General features: G+C 50.4%; 2 protein-coding genes across 7 annotated transcripts in view; one reads left to right on the top strand and one right to left on the bottom strand.

Annotated features, from left to right (window-relative positions):
* Positions 1–9,911, bottom strand: part of MED20 (mediator complex subunit 20) — a 53,010-nt gene extending 43,099 nt beyond the window's left edge. For all 6 annotated transcript variants that reach the window (XR_008711543.1, XR_008711544.1, XR_008711542.1 and 3 more), the window contains exons 1-4: positions 9,752–9,911; positions 7,105–7,259; positions 2,599–2,852; positions 903–1,094 (exon numbers count right to left, since the gene is read on the bottom strand). Coding sequence is in view for 3 of the 6 variants with exons in the window: in XM_055571430.1 (XP_055427405.1) it covers positions 903–1,094; positions 2,599–2,852; positions 7,105–7,259; positions 9,752–9,765 (615 nt within the window). In the remaining 3 variants the exon portion in view is untranslated. The remainder of the gene's footprint in view (positions 1–902; positions 1,095–2,598; positions 2,853–7,104; positions 7,260–9,751) is intronic.
* Positions 9,912–10,154: 243 nt separating this feature from the next.
* On the top strand, positions 10,155–20,418 carry BYSL (bystin like). The gene is made up of 7 exons (XM_055571419.1): positions 10,155–10,565; positions 14,486–14,642; positions 16,721–16,859; positions 17,118–17,251; positions 17,826–17,986; positions 18,094–18,196; positions 18,681–20,418. Exons 1-7 carry the CDS (start codon positions 10,298–10,300, stop codon positions 19,024–19,026), a joined length of 1,308 nt encoding a protein of 435 aa, XP_055427394.1. The 5' UTR covers positions 10,155–10,297; the 3' UTR covers positions 19,027–20,418.
* The last annotated feature ends 211 nt before the right edge of the window (positions 20,419–20,629 follow it).

Below are 20,629 nucleotides of genomic sequence, written 5' to 3'. Positions count from 1 at the left end.
ATAAAAGAAAACTGTTCTCTCTGTCTTACCCCAGGGGAACTGGACATGTAGCTGATGATGCTCTAAGTCGCCCAAGGACAACACCCCAGGGGTGGCTGGACAACAAGCTCAAAGGAAACCAAGTTCCTGATGACCTTGTGGAGTTAAGGCTGCCCTGGGCTATCTGATTACCTCTGTACTATTAGAGAAGAGAAAAATAAACTTCTAAGAGCCTCTGTACTTTAGGTTCTCCTTATAGCCACTCAGCCAGTGCTTTAATATCATTCCCTACAGAATGGAAAGATGGCCAGAGGGGAGACTTCAAAGGACTCAGGCAACACCCTAGAAAACTGAACTCACGATTTACCTCAGCAAACAGGTCAGAAAATGACAGCCATCAAATAAGCTTGGCCTCCTGCTTCTTCCCCAGGAAAGGCCCAGCCACATCCTCTGAGCGAAGCCCAAACGCAACACACAGCCTGTCCACTGTGCGCCTGGACCAAATCCTCAGGAGCTGCTAACACAGACTGCCTTCCCACTGACACTCAGCAGGGACACCCCCATCCGACCTTCTCCCCTAAAGCAGGGGAGCTCCAGACGTCTCTGCTCTGGATAATCACTGTTCCTGAGGATAGGCCAGGCCCAGCAAGGCAGGGGCTGAAACAGCTGTGGTGGGGGAGGTGCAGGAGGGACTGTGTGAGGCTCAGTGGAGGGGAGTCCAGCGCCCCAGAACAAAAGCCACAGCTGGGAACTAGACAGGGAGGGACACCTTCCCGTCTGCCCAGGATTTCCAGGATCCAGAGGCCTGAGGGTACAGCGCCTGCTCCTTCTGTGGAGTTCCGCAACCCCCCTCCCCCCGCCCCCCCGGTGACAGAGCTCAGCCCAGCAGCTGCCAGTTGCTAACGAATCCCCGCCACCGGCACCTGCTGCTGCTTGCGGATCTTGTTGAAGAGTTCCATGTACTGGACCATGGTGTCTGCTGGGCTGTAGACAGCGTCGTGTCTGTTCCCAAACACTGCGGGCGCCCCTGGAGTGTGGCTGCCTAGAAAGCTCTGCAGGAACTCCAGCAACAGGCTCCAGCAGTCGCTAGCTACCACACAGGGGCCATACTCCACCTGGGGACCAAGAGAAGGGAGATGGAGGGTGAGTGAGAGCAAGGACAGGTCGTTTGCCCTCTGCATCCATCTTCCCCAACCCGGAGACCATGACACACACCTTCCAACCCAGAGCTGCCCCGCAGGAAATATCCAGCTCAAACACCACGAATTTGAACTCAGCACTGTACCCTTTAAGCTCAAACATTCTCATCTTGGGATTATCAACTCACAGCCCTGTGTACAAGACCCAGAGGCATAGCTTGGTCCCTTCAAATTATTTCTGAACTTTATAGTCCCAGCTATGATGGGTGTAGATTCATGGACAGCTCAGGAAAATTCTATGAGAGAAAACAAAGAGCAGAAGAAAGAGTCTGCGAGTGTGTGTGAGTTGGGGGAATTGACAAGAGGGCAAAAAGACATATAGGCCCGTAAGTCACTTCAAGACCAACCGTTATTCCCAAGGTAGATACAACCTGGGCTCTGACCCTAAGAAATAATTTCCCAACTCATGTGACAGGGGCTGAAAGATACAGATCTTAGGCTTGCTCATTCTCCTCTCCCAGTTTTTCACTGGAGAGATGGCAGGGGAAATTACTGGCAACTACAAGGAGAAATAAGTAAAGAAACTGCCGGGTGTGTTTGTGTTGCAAAGTTGAAAACGTGGAGGATAAACAAACAGTGAGTTCCCCGTGGGTCTTGGCAAATTCTCTGTGTGTTATGAATGAAAAGAGTCAGGACATCTTAGCTCTAGAGATCTCTGGAGTGTCCCAGTAGTCATGACCACTAATGCCCTTTTCTCCTCCTGTGCTGCTTTTGAGGACTTACCTATCCCCAGGTCTCCACATTTTAATTCCCTCCTTAAATGCTAATCCTGCAGGAGGTATCACAGTCCCCAAAGTCAGCAGTGTTCTCTACCCTGAACTCCCAGAGCAATCTGTGCTTCCTTTATGGCATTTCTTACAGACTAACTTCAAAAACAGCTTGCATGTTTGGGCCTGGCTCTCTTATTAAGTCATAAACGTTCAAAAGGAAGGCCCTGCAGTTTACTTATTCTTTTCTTACAGTGCTGGGACTGTGTTAGATGCTGCAGACTCTCACTGGTCCCAAAGCCAGCTACTGTCACACTCCATCTTTGTCATTTTCAATATATGTCAGATGAAATCATCACACATACCATGAAAGAAAGTGGACAGCATGTCAAAGGGAAGGGCACGTCTTTGCTTCAGAACTTTGAGTGGTCCCTCCATGTAATAGTTCACCTGCCCCTCCTTGACCATCCCTCCTCTTCTCCAGCAAGCCAGCCTTCCTAAGCTTTCCTGCTGTGAATCCAGCTCCCCATTCCCATCCTGGGCTAGAGCGTCCCTAAGTGATTAAAGAAAGGGTAAAAAATGCAGGGCAAGGAAGCGTAGCTGCTCTGCAGACAGGAATCAGGGAGGCAGACACATCTGCCCGCATTCAGGGTCACGGGAATCTGCAGAGCCAGGCCCTTCACCACATCTGCTCTAGTCCACCGAGGTCTTACCTCCACGGAGATGCCTCGGGCACTGGGCCCCATTGTGACCGTGCCCACCTTCACTAGGAAGTCACAGTACTGGTAACGGGTGCCCCGGGTCTCGATCTTGCTGGCCTTGGCACTCTGGAAAAAGCCCTTGAGTTTCACCATGAGCACGTCAAAGTTGGTGTCGGCAACAAGGCAAGGGCCATTCTCAAAGAGGGCGAAGCAGCTCAAAGGGTACTCAGAATTGTGCATCACATACATCAGCTTCCCGGCCTGACCTGCAAGGGATGGAGATCCTGCTCAGCGACAAGACCTTCCTTAGCACATCCTGGAGTAGAGGCCAAAGTGCCGAACAGGGCCAGGAGGCAATCCAGCATCACCCCAGCAGTCCTGGAGGGCGGTGGAGGCAAGGCCCTCACCAACAGCCTTTTCCAGAGAAGACCAGCAGCCAGGCAGCACGTGGCAGAACCCACCCAATCTACAGAAAAAGGTGATGGGTACACTGGAACTTTTGACGGTCCAGATAATGGTTTAATTCACTTTTTCCCTAGCTTTTATATTTATTTCTGATAGTTGGGAGTAAGTTTTGCGCCCCATTATTTGTAGTCAGCCCTGCATTTTTGCATTCTGGTTGTTATGCCTTTTGGTGTTTAGTGTCTATTTTCTTCTCTCTTGCTCTTTTTTCTTTTAGCCACACCATACAGTATCGGGAATTTCCCTGGCCAGGGACCAAACCTGCACCCCCTGCAGCAGAAGCACAGAATCTTAACCACTGGACCACCAGGGAAGTCCCTGGTTTGACTTTAAGTTGAGTGATGGGCTCACAGATAGATGATTAAAGATGATGACTAATAACTCACACAAGATTTACATATGGTCTTCTGTATAGTCATATATTACGTAACAAGGAAAATAAAAGTAACAGCGTTTGAGCACACCATACAAAGCAGCTGCTCTCTTTTTTGCCCATCACTCCCTTCCTTGGAGTCCGCCCTCTTTGAAACAGGAAGTGGCCCCACAGAAACAGCACGGGGGAGAATTTGAACACGAGGCTGGACGGGAGGCCAGAGCCTTGTCTTCTGTGCCCAAGTTTAGACTTCATCCTGAAGGCAACGGGAGGGGGGCTTTGGAGTATTTTAAGACATCTAGCTAACTCAGGAAGCAAGTAGTACAACCATAGCAGAAAGCACTTGGGATCTAGATCAGAAGATCCAGTTTTAAATCCCAGCTCACCGGTTCCAGTTCCTGAGAAGTGAGTTTTCCAAGTCCTTAAACTAGCCCCAACATTGTGCTAGGGCTGAAAAGGCATGTAAGTAGAGGACTTAGCCCCTGGCCTCAAGAAGCTGACAATCTCACTGAAGACTGTCATTGTCCTTCCCTGATAGCTCAGTTGGTAAAGAATCCGCCTGCAATGCAGGAGACCCCTGTTCGATTCCTGGATTGAGAAGAGAAGGGATAGGCTACCCAACCCGGTATTCTTGGACTTCCCTTGTGGCTCAGCTGGTGAAGAATCTGCCTGCAATGCAGGAGACCTGGGTTCAATCCCTGGGCTGGGAAGATCACCTGGAGAAAGGAACAACTCCCCACTCCAGTATTCCAGCCTGGAGAATTCCATGAACTGTATAGTCCATGGGGCTGCAAAGAGTCAGACAGGACTGAGCAACTTTCACTCTCTTTGAAGATAGGTGGAAAATTTTTTAGAAGACCATGAAACCAAAGTGTTTGCCTGATGATAGACCAGAAGTCTTTGGAGTGAAGGAAAGACTTCAGGGAAGGAAGTGGTCAAAGTGGCAAGAGTCAGCTGGAAGAACCTTCATGGAAAAAATAGGACCTGAAGTAGGGTACAAAGAGAGGGTAGGATTCAGGCAGGGATGAGAGCGTGGCAATCGGATGAGTGCAGAGACAAGTGCGGGCGGTGTGGCCTCTGCAGGCCTCCCCTGCGCTGCCACTGCCTGATCACCATCGGCTCCGCACCAACCGCGCCCCACACCCTCCCAACTGCCCGCTGCACAGTCACACCTTTCACCTGGGAAGTCCAGTTCCAAACATTTTAATCCTCCAATAAAGACATCTGAAGCTGATCTGTCATTCTGTCCTCATGCAGACTCACTTGATTACATACTTAACTCACATTATGGGAGTCTGGAAGTGTTTTTACTCTCTCGAGAAAATTCTGAAAAGCTTTTGGTCCCTGACCAGCCAGCACCCACATCACTACCTGGGAATCTGTTACAAATGTATATTCTCCACCCTACCCCACACCCACTGGGTCAGAAACTCTGTGGGGGTGGGGAGGAGAGGGGAACCCATCCATCTGTGTGATAACAAGCCTTCCCTCTGCTGCTGCTGCTAAGTCACTTCAGTCGTGTCCGACTCTGTGCGACCCCATAGACGGCAGCCCACTAGGCTCCCCCGTCCCTGAGATTCTCCAAGAACACTGGAGTGGGTTGCCATTTCCTTCTCCAATGCATGAAAGTGAAAAGTGAAAGTGAAGTTCCTCAGTCGTTTCCGACTCTTAGCGACCCCATGGACTGCAGCCTACCAGGTTCCTCCGCCCAGGGGATTTTCCAGGCAAGAGGACTGGAGTGGGGTGCCACTGGGTGATGCTAAAGCTAGACAGTGTGAGAACTTCTGATTTAAAGGCACAGAGCCAGTAAGCAACAGAACTGGAACTCTAATCCAGGCGTCCTGACCTCCTTCCATCCTACCCCACTGTCCACCGAGAACTTGCTGTTTCTCCAACTAGACTGTAGCTCCTTGAAAGCAAAGGTCTGATCAGGAAAACAGAGACCAAGCCAGGGAGTGTCACAGAAGTAGTATGTCATCTTATATCTGTATACTGCTGCTGCTGCTGCTAAGTCACTTCAGTCATGTCTGACTCTGTGCGACCCCATAAATGGCAGCCCACCAGGCTCCCCCGTCCCTGGGATTCTCCAGGCAAGAACACTGGAGTGGGTTGCCATTTCCTTCTCCAATGCATGAAAGTGAAAAGTGAAAGTGAAGTCGCTCAGTCGTGTCCGACTCTTAGCGACCCCATGGACTGCAGCCCACCAGGCTCCTCCGTCCATGGGATTTTCCAGGCAAGAGTACTGGAGTGGGGAGCCATTGCCTTCTCCATATCTGTATACTAGTGTTCTGTTTTCCAAATGCTTTCATAACTGTTCTCTCTTTTGATTCTTATATTCTGCCTTTTGCAGGCAAAAAAAACATTAACATTGCAATTGCACTGATCATGACATTCAGTACAGCTCTTGAGCTACCATTTATTAGCTATTTATTCCACGACAACCTTGGTTCAAAGGGCTTTGTGTGTACCAACTTATTTAAGTAGGAGATAAATACTGGAATTATCTTCATTTTGCAGATAACTGTACTGGGAAGGGTGCAAAAACAGAGCCCACACAGGTAAGTTTCTTTAGAGGGGGTTTAATACAGGGAACGAAGTACAAGCGTTGGTAGAACTGAAAAATCAAATGGAATGGTGAGGTCACCCAAAGATTAGTAATACAGGGAGCCGCTGCCATCCCTAGGGCTGGAAGGAAAAAGGGCAGATGTGCTGTTCTGAGAGCCAGGAACAAGGGTTGCCTAACAGGAGGTAGAACCAAGGAAGAAACACAGCCACAGCCAGAGACACAGCCCAAGGCAGAAGGACAGGAAGAGAGGCTGTCTCTCTCTTTCTTCCTCTCTCCAATTTTTGCCAGTGCCTTTCACTGGCCAAAGGGAACTGAAGGGGGGCCGGGCAAATGTAGTTCACAGGAGCAGGGCAGGGAATAAATCCCTGGGGAAACAGGCAAGTGACCTGCACAGGAACAGTCAGACTGCAGAGTTACCCACGGATGCAGTTAGTTGTGGCAGGCAGGACTCCGTTATCCGGTTCCATGATTTAGGCTTATTCACTGTGCTGTGGAACCATCCAAAGCCAAGTTACTGAAGAGCCAAGACTAAAAGAACCCAGGTTCCCTAACTCCTATTCAGAGATCCTCTTTACCTCCCTACCACCACCAGCCACAATGCATCTCAATTTGAAATACATTTAAAACAAAAGTTAATTCATAAATCAAGGTTATGCTAAAGTGGTAGCCAAGGCCACTGGCTAGGTGTGGGAAACAGGAAGGTTTTCTACAGAAAGTTCCCCAAACTCTAAAGCTCCAACAGAATCATTTACAAAGGCTTCTGAGCTTAAAAGACTTTTTCCAACTTTGGAGTGCATAAAGATCACCTGTGAAACTTACTATAATGTAGATTATGACTGATTACCAGTGAGTCTGTAAGCTGGGCCAGGAACCTGCACTTCTAACAAGCAACCCAGATGATTCTGAGGAAATTAGTGACCAACACTTTGAGAAGTGAAAAGTGCTTTAAAGGCCCAGACTAAGAGATGAAGGAAAAAATTAATGAATTCAGAAACACATATACCACCTAGCCAAGAGCACCACCCTCAGCAGAAGAGCAGAAAGATTCCAATGAACATGAATGTCTATTAATTCCAAACCAGGTTCCAGCCATCCCACAGGCCCATCTCTCACTGACCTTGGCTGCCCAGGGTAGAGGCAGCTGTGTGATAGGTCTCACAGTCCACACAAAATGTTCCTTGCTTCTCTGCTCCAAGCATCTCCAATTTCCGGGTGAGGAGCTCCACAGTCTGCTGGACGCTCTTGCCCTCGGCCACGGGCATCTGAGACACACTGGAAGGAAAAGGACCAAAATCATCAATGAGTCATTCACTTGCCTGCAGAATCAGCTCATCAGGGCCAGTATGTGCACAGACACCATCAACCTGAACCTTCTCATTTTAAAAAGGAAACAGGCCCACAGTCTCTTGAGAACTCCACTAAGAACCAGAGCAGGTCTCAGGATGCATACCAGTGCTTTGGACTTCCTGTCTAGAGCACCTCCGTTTACAGAGTGTGGCAAGTATGCCAACGTTCAAGAGAAGATTTTAGGTGGCACAAAGACTGAGCGTTCAGTAACACAGAGTCATACAATGAGAAAGGGATTTCTTCTGCGTTCTTTTCAGTCTTGACTACATCAAGAAGAAAGCCTCAACTTGGAATTACTATTCCAATTATTATTACTCTCTTTAACACTTTGCATGCAAGCTGTCCAGCACAGTAGCCACAAGGCACATGCGACTATTTACACTTAAACAAATAAAAAAATTAAAACCTCAACTCCTCAGCTGCAAAACCCACATTTCAAGGCTTGACAGCCACAAGTGGCTGGGAGCGGTGCTAATACAGAACATTTCCATCAAGGCAGAAAGTTTTAAGGATCCTGGGACCAAAGAGAAAGCAAGCCTCAAGTTTCTAATCCTCGGACATGAAAGGCAACAGCATGTATATGAATTTAACCAAAACAATGAAACAAAAAGTCATTTCCAAGATTTCCTTCTATGGTTTGGGAAACTGGCTCCCCCTTTACAGAGTGGCAGGTAACCATCACCAAGGACCAGCTATGTGCCAGGTGGTGCCCAAAGACCTTTCTATGAACTAACTCTTTGAATCCTCGCATCAGCCCCATAAGATATACAATTATCTCTTTGTTACCAATGAGGAAAGAAAAGTACACAGGGGTTGAATAACTCGCATAAGGTCACAAAGCTTGGTGTGGTGTGGCCAAGAGTCAAAGCCAGGCAAGCTGGCTCCACGTCCATGCTCTCAACTCTACCAGAATGCTTCCCCAGGAATATAGTTGTCTGTTAAAATACTTTAAGGAAAAGAAAGAGAATTAAAAGAAGACATTAATAAATAATAGTTTAAGTGCTACATGGCTATTTAAAAATCTTAAGTAGAATCATATGTGGCTGAATGTTGGGGGACACTGCATTACTTTATGATCAACCAAAAATCAACTAAATGAAGCTATAGAGTCCTACTGTTGCTAAAACTGTCTCTAATCTCCATCAGAAAAAGTACTAACAAGTAATGATGATGATGTGCCTTATTTTGAAATATAAGAGAATCCCTAAGGTGATGCTACTGGGGTCAGAAGTCCTAGAAGCCTGAAAAAGTTGAGAAGCATCCCAATAGAGAGCCCTTTCCCTGCTTGCCTTCTGCCCTGAAAGAACAGGTACTTCCAGGGTTTCATGCCTCTTTGCAGCACACTTTTTTTTGGTTGCACCACAAGGCATGCAGGATCTAATTCCCCAATCAGGGATTGAACCCGTGCCCCCTGAGTAGAAGGTGCCTCCTGCAGTGGAAGCTTGGAGTGTTAACCACTGGACAGCCATGAAAGACCCTAGCAAACTTTTCATTCCCATTCTTTGCATCCTTCTTACACTACAGGACTTTGAAGGAGGCTCATGATGTCAACTTCAGGAAGCAAATGTGCAGTCACTGGCAAATCTTCAAGACCTGGGCTACCAGAAGGAGGAGTTCCCACAGGCTCTTATATGGGAAGCCTAGAGCCATTGCCTTCAGATAACCTGGCCTCTAAGCCCTCTCTGGGAGAGATGCTCGAGATATATATGTTTTAAAGCTCTGAAATCTAGCATTTTAGAACTAAATGACTCCAAGAGAATTAACCCCATACCTTTCCCTGTCACACTGACTTATAACATGTTAGAAATAAGTCCATAGAAACTAAACCAACCATGTAATTAAACAGAATAGGAAACAGGCCCTGAAGAGGTGATGTGCCTGGAATTTCTATCTCCTAATTCCCAACAGCTCCTTTTTTCCTCCAGACTCAAGATCTTACAAAGGACAAACTAGAACCAGACACATGCTGATCTAACTGCATTTAGTGGCTGTAGGCAAGGGCAGGCAAAAACCTAAAAAAGATACTATCTCCTTGTTGCCTATCCCCTACCCATCCAAGCCCTGCCTGCAGACGGGTCCGAGTTCCGACATACTACTTTCAACCCTAAAGTTCTACCCCGTTCTTCACGGTCAAGAAATTGTACCAAGAAAAAAGGAAGGAGGTACACGATCATTAACGGGTTCTTAAACCCTTTTACCTGCCGCCTTCCAGGAAGAAGGGGCGAATCTCCGAGGAAAAGGGCCTGCAGATTCTGCAGCCCTCGCGGTGGCCCCCTCACCCACACAATCCGAGGACATTCTGCTCGTCTTCCGGGGGACTGCGGACCCTGGTCGGGATCCTACTCCCGGGTATATTTGAGGCTCCAGGGGCCTTCAAGCCCCCAAACCCCGCCCCACAAAGTCCTTTGAAGTCCTACCAAGTCACTCCCATGGTGTCGGGCCAGGAGGATGGGAGGATCAAACAACTGAAATGCGGTGTGCTTCAGCAGCCCACACGAGGTGAAACCACCTCGCTAAAGAGAGCTCTGATGGAGGGAGGCGCTCCGGAACTTACGTAAAAACACAGCGCCCAGTCGACACGCCCACGAGGAAGGGCGTGTCTAAGTCCTTCGTTGACGTCACTGTCCGACTCCGCTCCGCCCCCATCCCCCGGTTCGCTGCTCAGGGAATTCCCATTCGCCTGGGCACCCTGGACCCAGACCCATGAAACTAGAAAAGTGTAGCTCGGACTACAGCCACTTAGAGAAGCCAACGTTAAATTCGGGAGGACCCAGCTCCAGGACCCGTGAGCTCTTTTTGGTGGGTGGGACGGGGCTTCTGGCACACCCGACCTCCAGACGCCAGGGGGCGCTGTGAGCTCCGGTGGGCTCTTGGGTGCTGGGTGTTTACTGCGCAAGCGCACTCGGGGCCTTTTTTTCCTCCATACCCACGTGGGAAACTTCACGGCCCGGTTTTCTACAAAAATGCCCAAGTTCAAGGCGGCCCGCGGGGCTGGGGGTCAGGAAAAGCATGCGCCGCTGGCCGAGCAGATCCTGGCTGGGGACGCGGTGCGGGCAGGAACCCGAGAAAAACGGCGGGGTCGCGGAACCGGAGACGAGGAGGAAGAGTACGTGGGGCCCCGGCTGACCCGACGGATTTTGCAGCAAGCGCGGCAGCAGCAAGAGGAGCTCGAGGCCGAGCATGGGAGCGGGGACAGGCCCGCGGTGCCGCGGGAGCGCACTACGCGGCTTGGTGAGTGGCGGGGATGGGGTACGAGGAGGAGGGTGGGTAGCTGGGGTGGACGGCTGAAAGGTGTCCGGCAGGGGAATAGCTTGGAATTTAAAAAAACACACACACAAAAAAGTGAGGGCCTTGGCAAAAGTAATGGGGTGGGAGACCCAGCTCTGGGGCAGATTGAGGTTGCCGGAGCCCTCCACGCCCACTCCTTAGAGTGGCACTCTTTTAGGCATCCCGGAGTTTAGGCCAACAGGAAGTGGCTACTCACGCCGCTAAGTTCTCCTAGCATTTATTTATGTGTTTTGTAAGTAATCATGGAATGTCTACTACGCACATCCCGCCGTGCTAGGAGTTTAGGTAAAAAAATGTAAACAGGATAAAGGTATACCTGACGTCAGGATTTTACAGGGTAGCCCAAGAGAGAGAGAATTAAGTCAGCAATTAGAATAATGCACTCGTGATAAAGTATAGTTTCTCTGATAATACAACAATAGCATTAGTCTTGGGAGTCAGGTTTCCCAGGTTGCATGATCCTTGTGCTGAGAACTGAAAAGTGGGGAGGGCTCTGAGCACAAAGAAAAATATTGTTTAAAGGCCAGAAAGGGAGTGAGATTATTTAAAAGATGGTCATTTTTTTTTTTGTTACTCCTCTGAGAGTGTTGACCTCCAAGTTGCTTAATCCATTTCTCAACATTCATCTTTCATTTGTCTGTGAGCAGCGGTCACAAACGGAGAAGGCAGTGGCACCCCACTCCAGTACTCTTGCCTGGAAAATCCCATGGATGGAGGTGCCTGGTAGGCTGCAGTCCATGGGGTCACTAAGAGTCCTACTCGACTGAGCAACTTCACTTTCACTTTTCACTTTCATGCATTGGAGAAGGAAATGGCACCCCACTCCAGTGTTCTTGCCTGGAGAATCCCAGGGACGGGGGAGCCTGGAGGGCTGCCGTCTATAGGGTTGCACAGAGTCGGACACTATTGAAGTGACTTAGCAGCAGCAGCAGTAGCATTCACAAACACTAGCCTCCTTGCTACAGTATCATTACTGCACTTCGAAGACATCACATCCCTGTTTTGCTAGTTTTTCACCTCTCAGTGGGCTTTCCAGGTGGTGCAGTAGTAAAGAACCCACCTGCCAATGCAAGAGATGCTGGTTCGATCCCTGGGTCAGGAAAGTCCCCTGGAGAAGGAAATGGCAACCCACTCCAGTATTCTTACCTGGAGAATCCATGGACAGGGGAGCCTGGCAGGCTACAGTCAGGAAAAGTCCACAGGGTCGCAAAGAGTTAGACACGACTGAGGACATGCACGCACCTCTCAGTATCCTTTGCTGGCTCCTGTTCTCCCCCTCCCGACGCCTGGCTGGTGGGATCTCAGTTCCCCCACCAGGGATTGAACCCTGAGCCCCAGCAGTGAAAGCCCAGAATCCTTACACTAGGCCACCAGGGAGCTCCCTGTGCTGACTGCTCGTCTGTCGCCAGCCTCTTACTGTAGTGCCGTAGCGCTGCATCCTTGGAGCTATTCTCTTCACCTCTGATGACTTCTGTGGTGCTGTCATCAGGTTCAAGGTTTAAATACTGTCTATTTGGTAACTGCTTCCAAGTTCATATTCCAGCCTTGATCTCTTCCAGGAAACCCAAATTCTTATATTTCAGCTCTCTCTTTAGCTTCTCCAATTTGAAGTCTAAGAAACATCTCAGATTTAGCATATCCGGAACAGAAATCCTGACCATCTTCCCCAACCTGCTCCACTCCCAATCTACTTCATCTCAATTAATGACACGATGTCCTTCCATTTGCTCCAGACAGAAAACTCAGACTTGTCTCTTTCTGGCTCCATATCCAATCAATTAGGAAGTCCTGTTGACTCTACCTTAAAAATATATCCAGAATCAGATCACTTGGCACCATCTTGGAACAGCATCCACCACGGTGATCTCTCACCTGGATGATTGCAGTAGCCTCTTACCAAGAATCCCGTATCTGCTACAGTCTACTCTCAGCTCAGCAACTCGAGGATTACCTGATCTACAGAGACCTATATGATCTGCACCTGTTGTCAGTCTGAACTCTCTTGCTCCTTTCCCTTTGCCTTCTTCTCTCCATCCGGATCAAACCAGTCAATTCTAAAGGAGATCAGTCCTGAATATTCATTGGAAGGACTGGTGCTGAAGCAGAAGCTCCAATTCTTTGGCCACCTGATGTGAAGAGCTGACTCATTGGAAAAGAGCCTGATGCTGGGAAAGACTGAAGGCAGGAGGAGAAGGGGACGACAGAGGATGAGATGGTTGGATGGTATCATCAAGTCCATCCATATAGGCTTCATCACTTCTTAAAAATGGCAAGTCAGGGCCTTCACCCTGGCGGGGCCTTCTGTCTTCATACTCCTGTTGGTTTCCTCCCTTAATTCTTCACCTGCTCAGAGAGGCCTGTCCTGACCACTCCATTAAAAACTGCAACACATCACCCCTGTCTCCACATCACAACTTCTCTACTCTGCTGTATTTCTTTGTTGTGGCATTTGTGTTTTTTTTTTAACATAACGTATATCATATTAGTTCATTGTCTGTGTCCAACCATTAGAACATAAGTTCTGTAAGGGCAAAGTGTTTTTCTCTTGTTTGCTGATATATTTCTGGCACCCAGAACAGTGCCTCACATACGGTAGGCACTCTCAGCGTTTGCTGAATGGTGGTGAGGTAGATAAGAGCAAAAGCTACAAAAGTCTCAGTGGCTGCCCTGAAGAGTGGGAAACGAATACAGACTAAGGAGACCAGTTAGGGGACTGTTGGATTAATCTAGACAAGAGGTGATACTGATCTAGGCTTTGACAGGGCTGTGAAAGCTTTGAGAGAGATTGTATGAGGTTCAGTGGGAAAGGACTTGGTAGTTGATTGGGTGTTGGGAGTGGGGGACAGTGGACAAGGCAGGCCTGCTGCCTAGCTTCTGGCTTAGCATGGACTGGATGGTGGTTCTATTTACTTAGATGTGGAACACGGTGAGTAGACCTAGGAGGGAACGGGAGTGACAGACCAAGATTGAAGTGCCTGTGGGTCGTCCATGAACAAGCTGTATAAGAGGCAGCTGGTGTTAGGGTCTGGAGCAAAGAGAGACTGTAACCCTACAGGTACAGATTTGGGAATTGTTAGCATGTGGAGACAGAATGTCTGGTACGTGTAACCCTCCCCCTTTATTTAACTTTTATCACAGTATCTCTGGGGGTTTTCTATGTGTGTGTGCTGCACCTCAGGCCATGTGGGGTCTTAGTTCCCCAACCATGGCATGGATTGTACTTCTCGCTTCCCGCAGTGAAAGCATGGAGTCCAAACCACTAGACCACCAGAGAATTCCTAGCAGACACTCTTGGGCTTCCCAGCAAGCCCTCCTGCCAGTGTTACCCAGGTCTAGAGCACACTCCTCCAGCTCCCGTACTGCCCATCCAGAGCCTAGGCATCCTTCGCATCCATCGTCTCTTCTGAGTGCCTGTGGTATACATCGTCTCTGCCACTCATTTTGACACTAATCAAGCCCTGCCATGCGTGTAAGAGAGGTGGTGAATGTATAATCTAGACCCAGACTGCCTGCGGTAGGCAAGTCAGTCGACTTTTCTGTGCTTCAGCATCCCCATCTGAAACTGGGTATAATAATAGTACCTACTCCTTACGGTCATGGTGGTTATGTATATTATATAACAGTTTAGTGTGTTCGCTCTCGTTTGAGTCTCGAATGAGACTGCTATCACTGTCTCTTTGGTTCATACATGTACATTTTGGTTCTCAAGCAGGATTGCACACCCCTGGGGACTGGAAGGCAGCATGCACTTATTAGAAGCGTGTGAGGCCTGGACCATAACCATAATGGTTAGAGTTGAGTTGACCTCTGAATTTCTCACCCACCACGTGGCCTTGCTCACCCATTTCATCTCCCTCTTCCAGGTCCAGGAGTGCCGCAGGATGGGTCAGATGACGAGGAGTGGCCCACCCTGGAGAAGGCTGCCACAATGGCAGGGCCGGGCTATCAGGCGGAGGTAGTCGTGGACCCCGAGGATGAGCGTGCCATTGAGATGTTCATGAACAAGAGCCCTCCTGCCAGGTAGGGCTGGCACGGCCCGGGATTTGGGAGAGCAGGTCCTCGTAGCAACTACATAGGAAAGAAACATGAGATGCAGAAAAGTGTATGCTCTGGCAGAGTTTTGAGTCCCCATCTCTGGGAAGGGCCTGAGCTTTGCCAGTTTGGGGAGCCACCTTGACGAAAGTGGCGCATCCTCTGAGGACTGCTCTGAATGAGAATGATGCAGACTCAAGATAGCTCCCGCCCTCTGTCCACCTGTCTTAGAACTGCCTGAATTGCCTGGTGACGTCGCTGCAAGGCCTTATTCTGTCTCAGGGCAATCCGCCCCGTTGCATTTGGTCTTGGTATGCTCAGTTTTCTTAGCAGTAGGCTCAGTTTCTTTGGCCACATCTCTTTCACACCGTAACTGTCATTTTATCCAGGGTTTTCCAGCCCTTGCACCACTGGCATTTGGGGCTGGATAGGTCTCTTCTGGGGAGGCTGTCCTGTGCGGTGTAGGCTGTTAAACAGCCTGACCTGCACCCGCTGGACAGCAGTCGTGACCCACTCCCCCACTCTGTGGTAACCAGAAATGTCGCCAGATGCTGTCAGATGTCCCCTAAAGGACAGAATCATCCCCCAGATGAGAACAAATGAGAACCGCTATGCTGGGTCAAAAACATGCAGGTTTTTAAGCTGCTAGGGTCAGGCTCCGGAGCCCAGGGTTTTGGCCCAGGAGAGAGGCGCCTCCGCCGAGGGCCCTCAGCCCTTCTGATGCTGCGGTGACACTGTTCTTGGTCCCTCGGGTTGGTTGTGGGTCCCGCACGCCAGCGTCACTAGTGTACTGGTGTCGGTGCCGTTAACGCTGTGAAAGACGGGGGCTGAATGGCGAGTTCCGCGGGTTAACGCTGTGAAAGACGGGGGCTGAACGGCGAGTTCCGCGGCCGCGTATTTGAGGGCACAGTGAAGGCACGAGTCCCTTTCCCAGCTTGCCGCCCAGGATCCAAGGTGGATATCACAGAACATGTGCTGGTCTCTCCAGAGAGCCTCTCAGGTTCTCACTCAGCGCCCGTACCTCTGCTTTGGCAGCTCATTCTGACAAGCTTAGCAGAATGGTTTTCAACAGAAGAGTAAAACGGCTAGGAACAGGGGCTCCTGACAGTCTTGAGGGGCGACAGCCAGTGTCTGCAGAGAGCCGGCTAGACCCACATGGACTCAGCAGTCAGGCCGCTTAACTGGGGGGCACGCATATACTGTAAGGTACCTGACCTTCAGACCTTGAAAGACCAGGCTTTGACTCTTTCCTCCACTCAAGTGCTCTGAGACCGAGGATGGGTTACTGACCCCTCTGCCTATTGTCTGTCGCATAGATGGTACAAGGGAATGTCTGGCTTCTGCCATACATTGCTTTAAAGTGCTGTGGTGGAAGGGGACATCTGGGAAGTCCTGCCCTCCAAAGACAGGAGTGGTTTTTAAATAGACTTCAGCAGCCCCTGAAGATGCCCTTATCGTACTGAAGCCCAATGTAATGATAATTCTGAATCATCACAGTCAGATTGTGTGTAAGGAGGCTGGGATAAACAGATCATTCATCTTGGACCTCTCCCCATCAATTTTAATAAATTGAAACAGGGGAGAGGGTATGCCATGCTCTCTCCCTAATGATCCCAGCTCCCAGAAATCTCAGTATATCACTGAGGTGTGTCTGGCACTCTGAAGAGGTCAGAACAGGGTTTTATTCCATGTGTTAACTTTATGTAGGTAGGTATGTTATCATCCCTGTTTTATAAGGGAGGGAGCTGAGGCTTAAAGAGGCAGAGTAACCTGCCCAAGGTCACACAGGGAGCGGAGGAGCCATGACCTGAACCCAGCAGTCGCCTTCACAGCCCAGGTTCCTCGCCTCCTTGCAACTCGAAGCTCCATCCTAAGCTGGATGACTGCCTGGTCCATGGTGCTCTGCAGGGATTCTTTGCTGGGTGGGTAGGCCCAGTGGGGATTGAGGTCACGCATCCCAGCAAGGTTGCAGGTTTATCAGGGCTCTCGAGAGACGGCGTGGGGCGTCCAGAACTCCCTAGACTGAGAGCGTGGCCCTGCCGCCCCCCTCCCTCCTGTTCCCCCAGGCGCACCCTGGCTGACATCATCATGGAGAAGTTAACTGAGAAGCAGACGGAAGTCGAAACGGCCATGTCCGAGGTCTCAGGCTTCCCTGTGCCCCAGCTGGACCCCCGCGTCCTAGAGGTCTACAGAGGGGTTCGGGAGGTAAGGACTGAGAGGAGAGCCATGACGGGACACCCCCACCAGGGCTCTGGGGGCCCACATCTCTTGTAGGCCGAGGGCAGGCTCAGGGGTCCCGCTCCCCACTATGACTCTAATCTCAATTCCCCACTGAAAAATGAGGAGGATACTAGAACCTCCTTACAGGATGGTTGTGAGGATTGAGTGAGTTAATGGACGCAAGGAACTCAGATGGGCGCCTGACAAGCAGCGATGACGATGGTTCTGTTCCCTCCTCCGCAGGTGTTGTCTAAGTACCGCAGTGGGAAACTGCCCAAGGCATTTAAGATCATCCCTGCACTCTCCAACTGGGAGCAGATCCTCTACGTCACAGAGCCTGAGGCCTGGACCGCTGCTGCCATGTACCAGGCCACAAGGTAGAGCTGATGGGGGTGGGGCAGCCTTGGGTCAGTAGGGCAGGCTGGGTGTGGGAAGGACAGGCTTTCCCTCTCTGTGGTTACATTCCCTCCCAGAGCTCTCTTGTGCTTCTTTATGGCATCACTTCCCCAGCTTTTCCTGTTTCCTGTTCTGGGGCCAAGGTCCTGTTAAGAACGTCCTGTGATGAGTTTCTAGGGGAGACGCGCCTAACTACAGGGACACAACCCTGCAGTGTCAGGGTGGCCTCAAAAGTCTGTGGCTCCCCAGGTGTGTGCAGGTCCCTGGTCACAGCAGGGTACAGGGGACCCCTGAAAGAGAGGGGGAGGTGAACAGCTGGTTCCTGTCTGTCTGCAGAGCTCTGGCTCACCTGAAGACAGACAGTGTTCACCCCCATTCAGGTACATCTTGCAGCCCCTCCTGTTCCCTCTCTAATCTGACCTGGGTGCTGCACACACCCAGCTCCCTCCCCGGACCCTCTGATCTCTTGCATGCAAATATCATCCGCAGTGATACTTGAAAGGCCAGTTCTGTCAACTGATCTGGGATCTTCCCCCTTCCTTCCAAAACCACTAGGATTTTTGCCTCTAACCTAAAGGAACGGATGGCCCAGCGCTTCTATAACCTGGTTCTGCTCCCCCGGGTACGAGATGACATTGCTGAGTACAAACGACTCAACTTCCACCTCTACATGGCCCTGAAGAAGGCCCTGTTCAAGCCTGGAGCCTGGTTTAAAGGTGGGGACCCAGGAGGCGATTAAGAAAGGGCAGGGCCAGAACTCTTGCAGGACCTCCTTTCTCTGACTCTGGACTGCTAGTGACCGTGCCCCTCTGCCCCTCCCCAGGCATCCTGATCCCGCTGTGCGAGTCAGGCACCTGTACCCTCCGGGAAGCCATCATCGTGGGCAGCATCATCACCAAGTGCTCCATCCCCGTGCTGCACTCCAGGTAGTGTTGCGGGTGTGCAGGACCACAGAGCGCCCCATCTCGACAGCAGAGTCCCAGGACTTGGGGCGGGGTGGGGACACGTGGGGAAGGAGTCAAGCATAAGCCTTTGGGTTTGCGGGTAAGTCGATGGGTATATGATAACTCCACAAGAGTGTCAGTCCTGTGGGAACAAGGTCCCAGGGCCTGGCACATGCTAGGTGCTCAGTAAAGAGTTGAATGAATGAATGAATGAGAAAGAGGGGAACATGGGAAGAAAGTAGGTTGGGGCAGAGACATTTGGACACACTCTGAGACAGAAGCAGTCTGAGCCAGACGTGGGGATTTGGCGTGAGTCAGCATAGCCCTGGTAACAGATCGAGGGAGTTAGGGGAGGGGAGAAGAATGCAGAGATTTCCCTTTAGGGACAGCACAGTTTAGGGGCCCGTGGCGGGGCTGGGGTAGGAGCAGCTTTCCCCAGCGTTTCCCTGCCTCCCTTCCCCATTAGTGCGGCCATGCTGAAAATTGCAGAGATGGAGTACAGCGGGGCCAACAGCATCTTCCTGCGGCTGCTGCTAGACAAGAAGTACGCGCTGCCCTACCGAGTGCTGGACGCCCTGGTCTTCCACTTCCTGGGCTTCCGGACAGAGAAGCGTGAGCTGCCCGTGCTCTGGCACCAGTGCCTGTTGACTTTGGTCCAGCGCTACAAGGCCGACCTGGCCACAGAGCAGAAGGAGGCCCTCCTGGAACTGCTCCGGCTGCAGCCCCACCCCCAGCTGTCCCCGGAGATCAGGCGTGAGTTGCAGAGTGCTGTCCCCCGAGATGTAGAAGATGTTCCCGTCACCATGGAGTGAGGATGCAGCGCTCGCCCGGGTCTGCGGAGCTCGCCCAGGTCTGCGGAGCATGGAAGGACTCCAGGATCCCTGCTGGTGACTGGAGGTGATTCCGAGCCTTGACAGCTGAAGACCCGGATCAGGGCCAAGACAGGTCTCGGGCCTCTGACTCCCCAGTTCTCAACAGTGGGCCATAGTAGGGCTGGTTCCCTCTTGCGTTCTAGGCCTGCATACCTGCTCAGTTCTGGGACCTGATTTGAGGTCCCACAGCCCAGCACTCCCAGGTCCCAGCTAGGGATGGAATGGGTACTTCCTTTCAGGCTGTTGTGTCAGGTCACTGGGAGGTGGATAAAGACAAAAGGCAGGTATTTATTGAACCTCAGTGTTTTGATGTGATGGATGGAGATTTTTGCTTTCCTTGTTTTGCTGGAAGCAAGCACTGCTTCCCTCTCATGCGCAGCAGTGGATTCTTACCTATTTACAAGGGAGCCACACACTTCCCCCACCTTATTCTACAAGACTTCTCTAGGCTGTTCCCACCCTGCCAGCCCCTAGAGGGCACAGCCTTTACCTGCCCCTGACACAAGCTACTTGGGGACAATGCCAGCAACCAGGAGGTTGTTCGAACACGAGGAGGTCTCAGATTGGTTGGAAGAGCTACAAGAAAGCACCTAGAGGAAGGTGGAAATTCAGGATGAGAAAGGTCAGACCCAGGGTCACCACCAGACCAGTTAGTTCCCTTTCTAACTTTCTTAGCCAATGAAAGCGTTCAACCAGGGCGTGGTAAATCAGGGTTGTGTATGCCTGTTTTCTTATAGTCCATGAGAGAAAAGTGATTTTTACATCTTAAATGGTTGTTGGGGGAGGTGGAGAAAAAACAGCAGTATTTTGTGATAGGTGAAGATTATATGAAATTTAAGTTTCAGTGTCCTTAAATAAAGTTTTATTGGGACACAGCCACATCCATCCATTTCCAGGTCCTCTGACTGCTTTCACTGCCCCTGCAGCAGAGACCAGTGCGGCCTGGCTAGAACCCTGTTACTTGCTTTTGCAAATATGGGTTTGTTCCAACCTAAGTACTCTATTTGGTCTTAAAGCAAATTTCATTTATATAGTTTTGTCTTGAGACACTAGATGAAAGCAAAAAGCTACCCCCACTGCGCCAAGCCAGATGATACACAAAACGCACATACCTCAGACCTGTGCCAACGCCCCCAGCTCACCTTGTGGGTTGGCACCACACCCACATCTGGTGTCACAACCTGCCTTCCACATCCTTCCAACCTCTGCTTCCACAGCCAACTTCAGGTGTTTGTTTTTCAAGATAAAGGGCCATATTTATTACCATATGTGTTTCTTAGCCATTTAATGTGTAAAAACACTGTCTTTAAAAAAAAAAGTGTCCTTCTTTAAGTATTTGAGTATTGTGTCTCAAGCCCCATTTTCCCCATAAGCCATGTGGCTTTAATTGCGCAGTTTTGCATGGCACAGTGCTTTTTAGAAATGCGCACATCAGGTTCTGCAGCAGAACTTCGGATAACACAGGCAGAGACCATAGGGCCCACAAAGCCTGAAGTGTCTACTCTGGCCCAAGACAGAAAAGGTGTGACAGCCCCTGCTCCAG

The sequence above is a fragment of the Bubalus kerabau genome, chromosome 3 (assembly GCF_029407905.1).
Source record: "Bubalus kerabau isolate K-KA32 ecotype Philippines breed swamp buffalo chromosome 3, PCC_UOA_SB_1v2, whole genome shotgun sequence".
Taxonomy (NCBI): Eukaryota; Metazoa; Chordata; class Mammalia; order Artiodactyla; family Bovidae; genus Bubalus; species Bubalus kerabau.
This window is presented reverse-complemented; position numbering and strand designations above follow the sequence as displayed.

Bases quoted from the DNA above. Each gene is read 5' to 3' on its own strand.
- BYSL (XM_055571419.1), top strand. From the start codon at position 10,298: ATGCCCAAGTTCAAGGCGGCCCGCGGGGCTGGGGGTCAGGAAAAGCAT. The intron at 16,860-17,117 runs GTAAGGACTGAG...CCTCCTCCGCAG, and splicing joins TCTACAGAGGGGTTCGGGAG to GTGTTGTCTAAGTACCGCAG. The intron at 17,987-18,093 runs GTGGGGACCCAG...GCCCCTCCCCAG, and splicing joins GCCTGGAGCCTGGTTTAAAG to GCATCCTGATCCCGCTGTGC.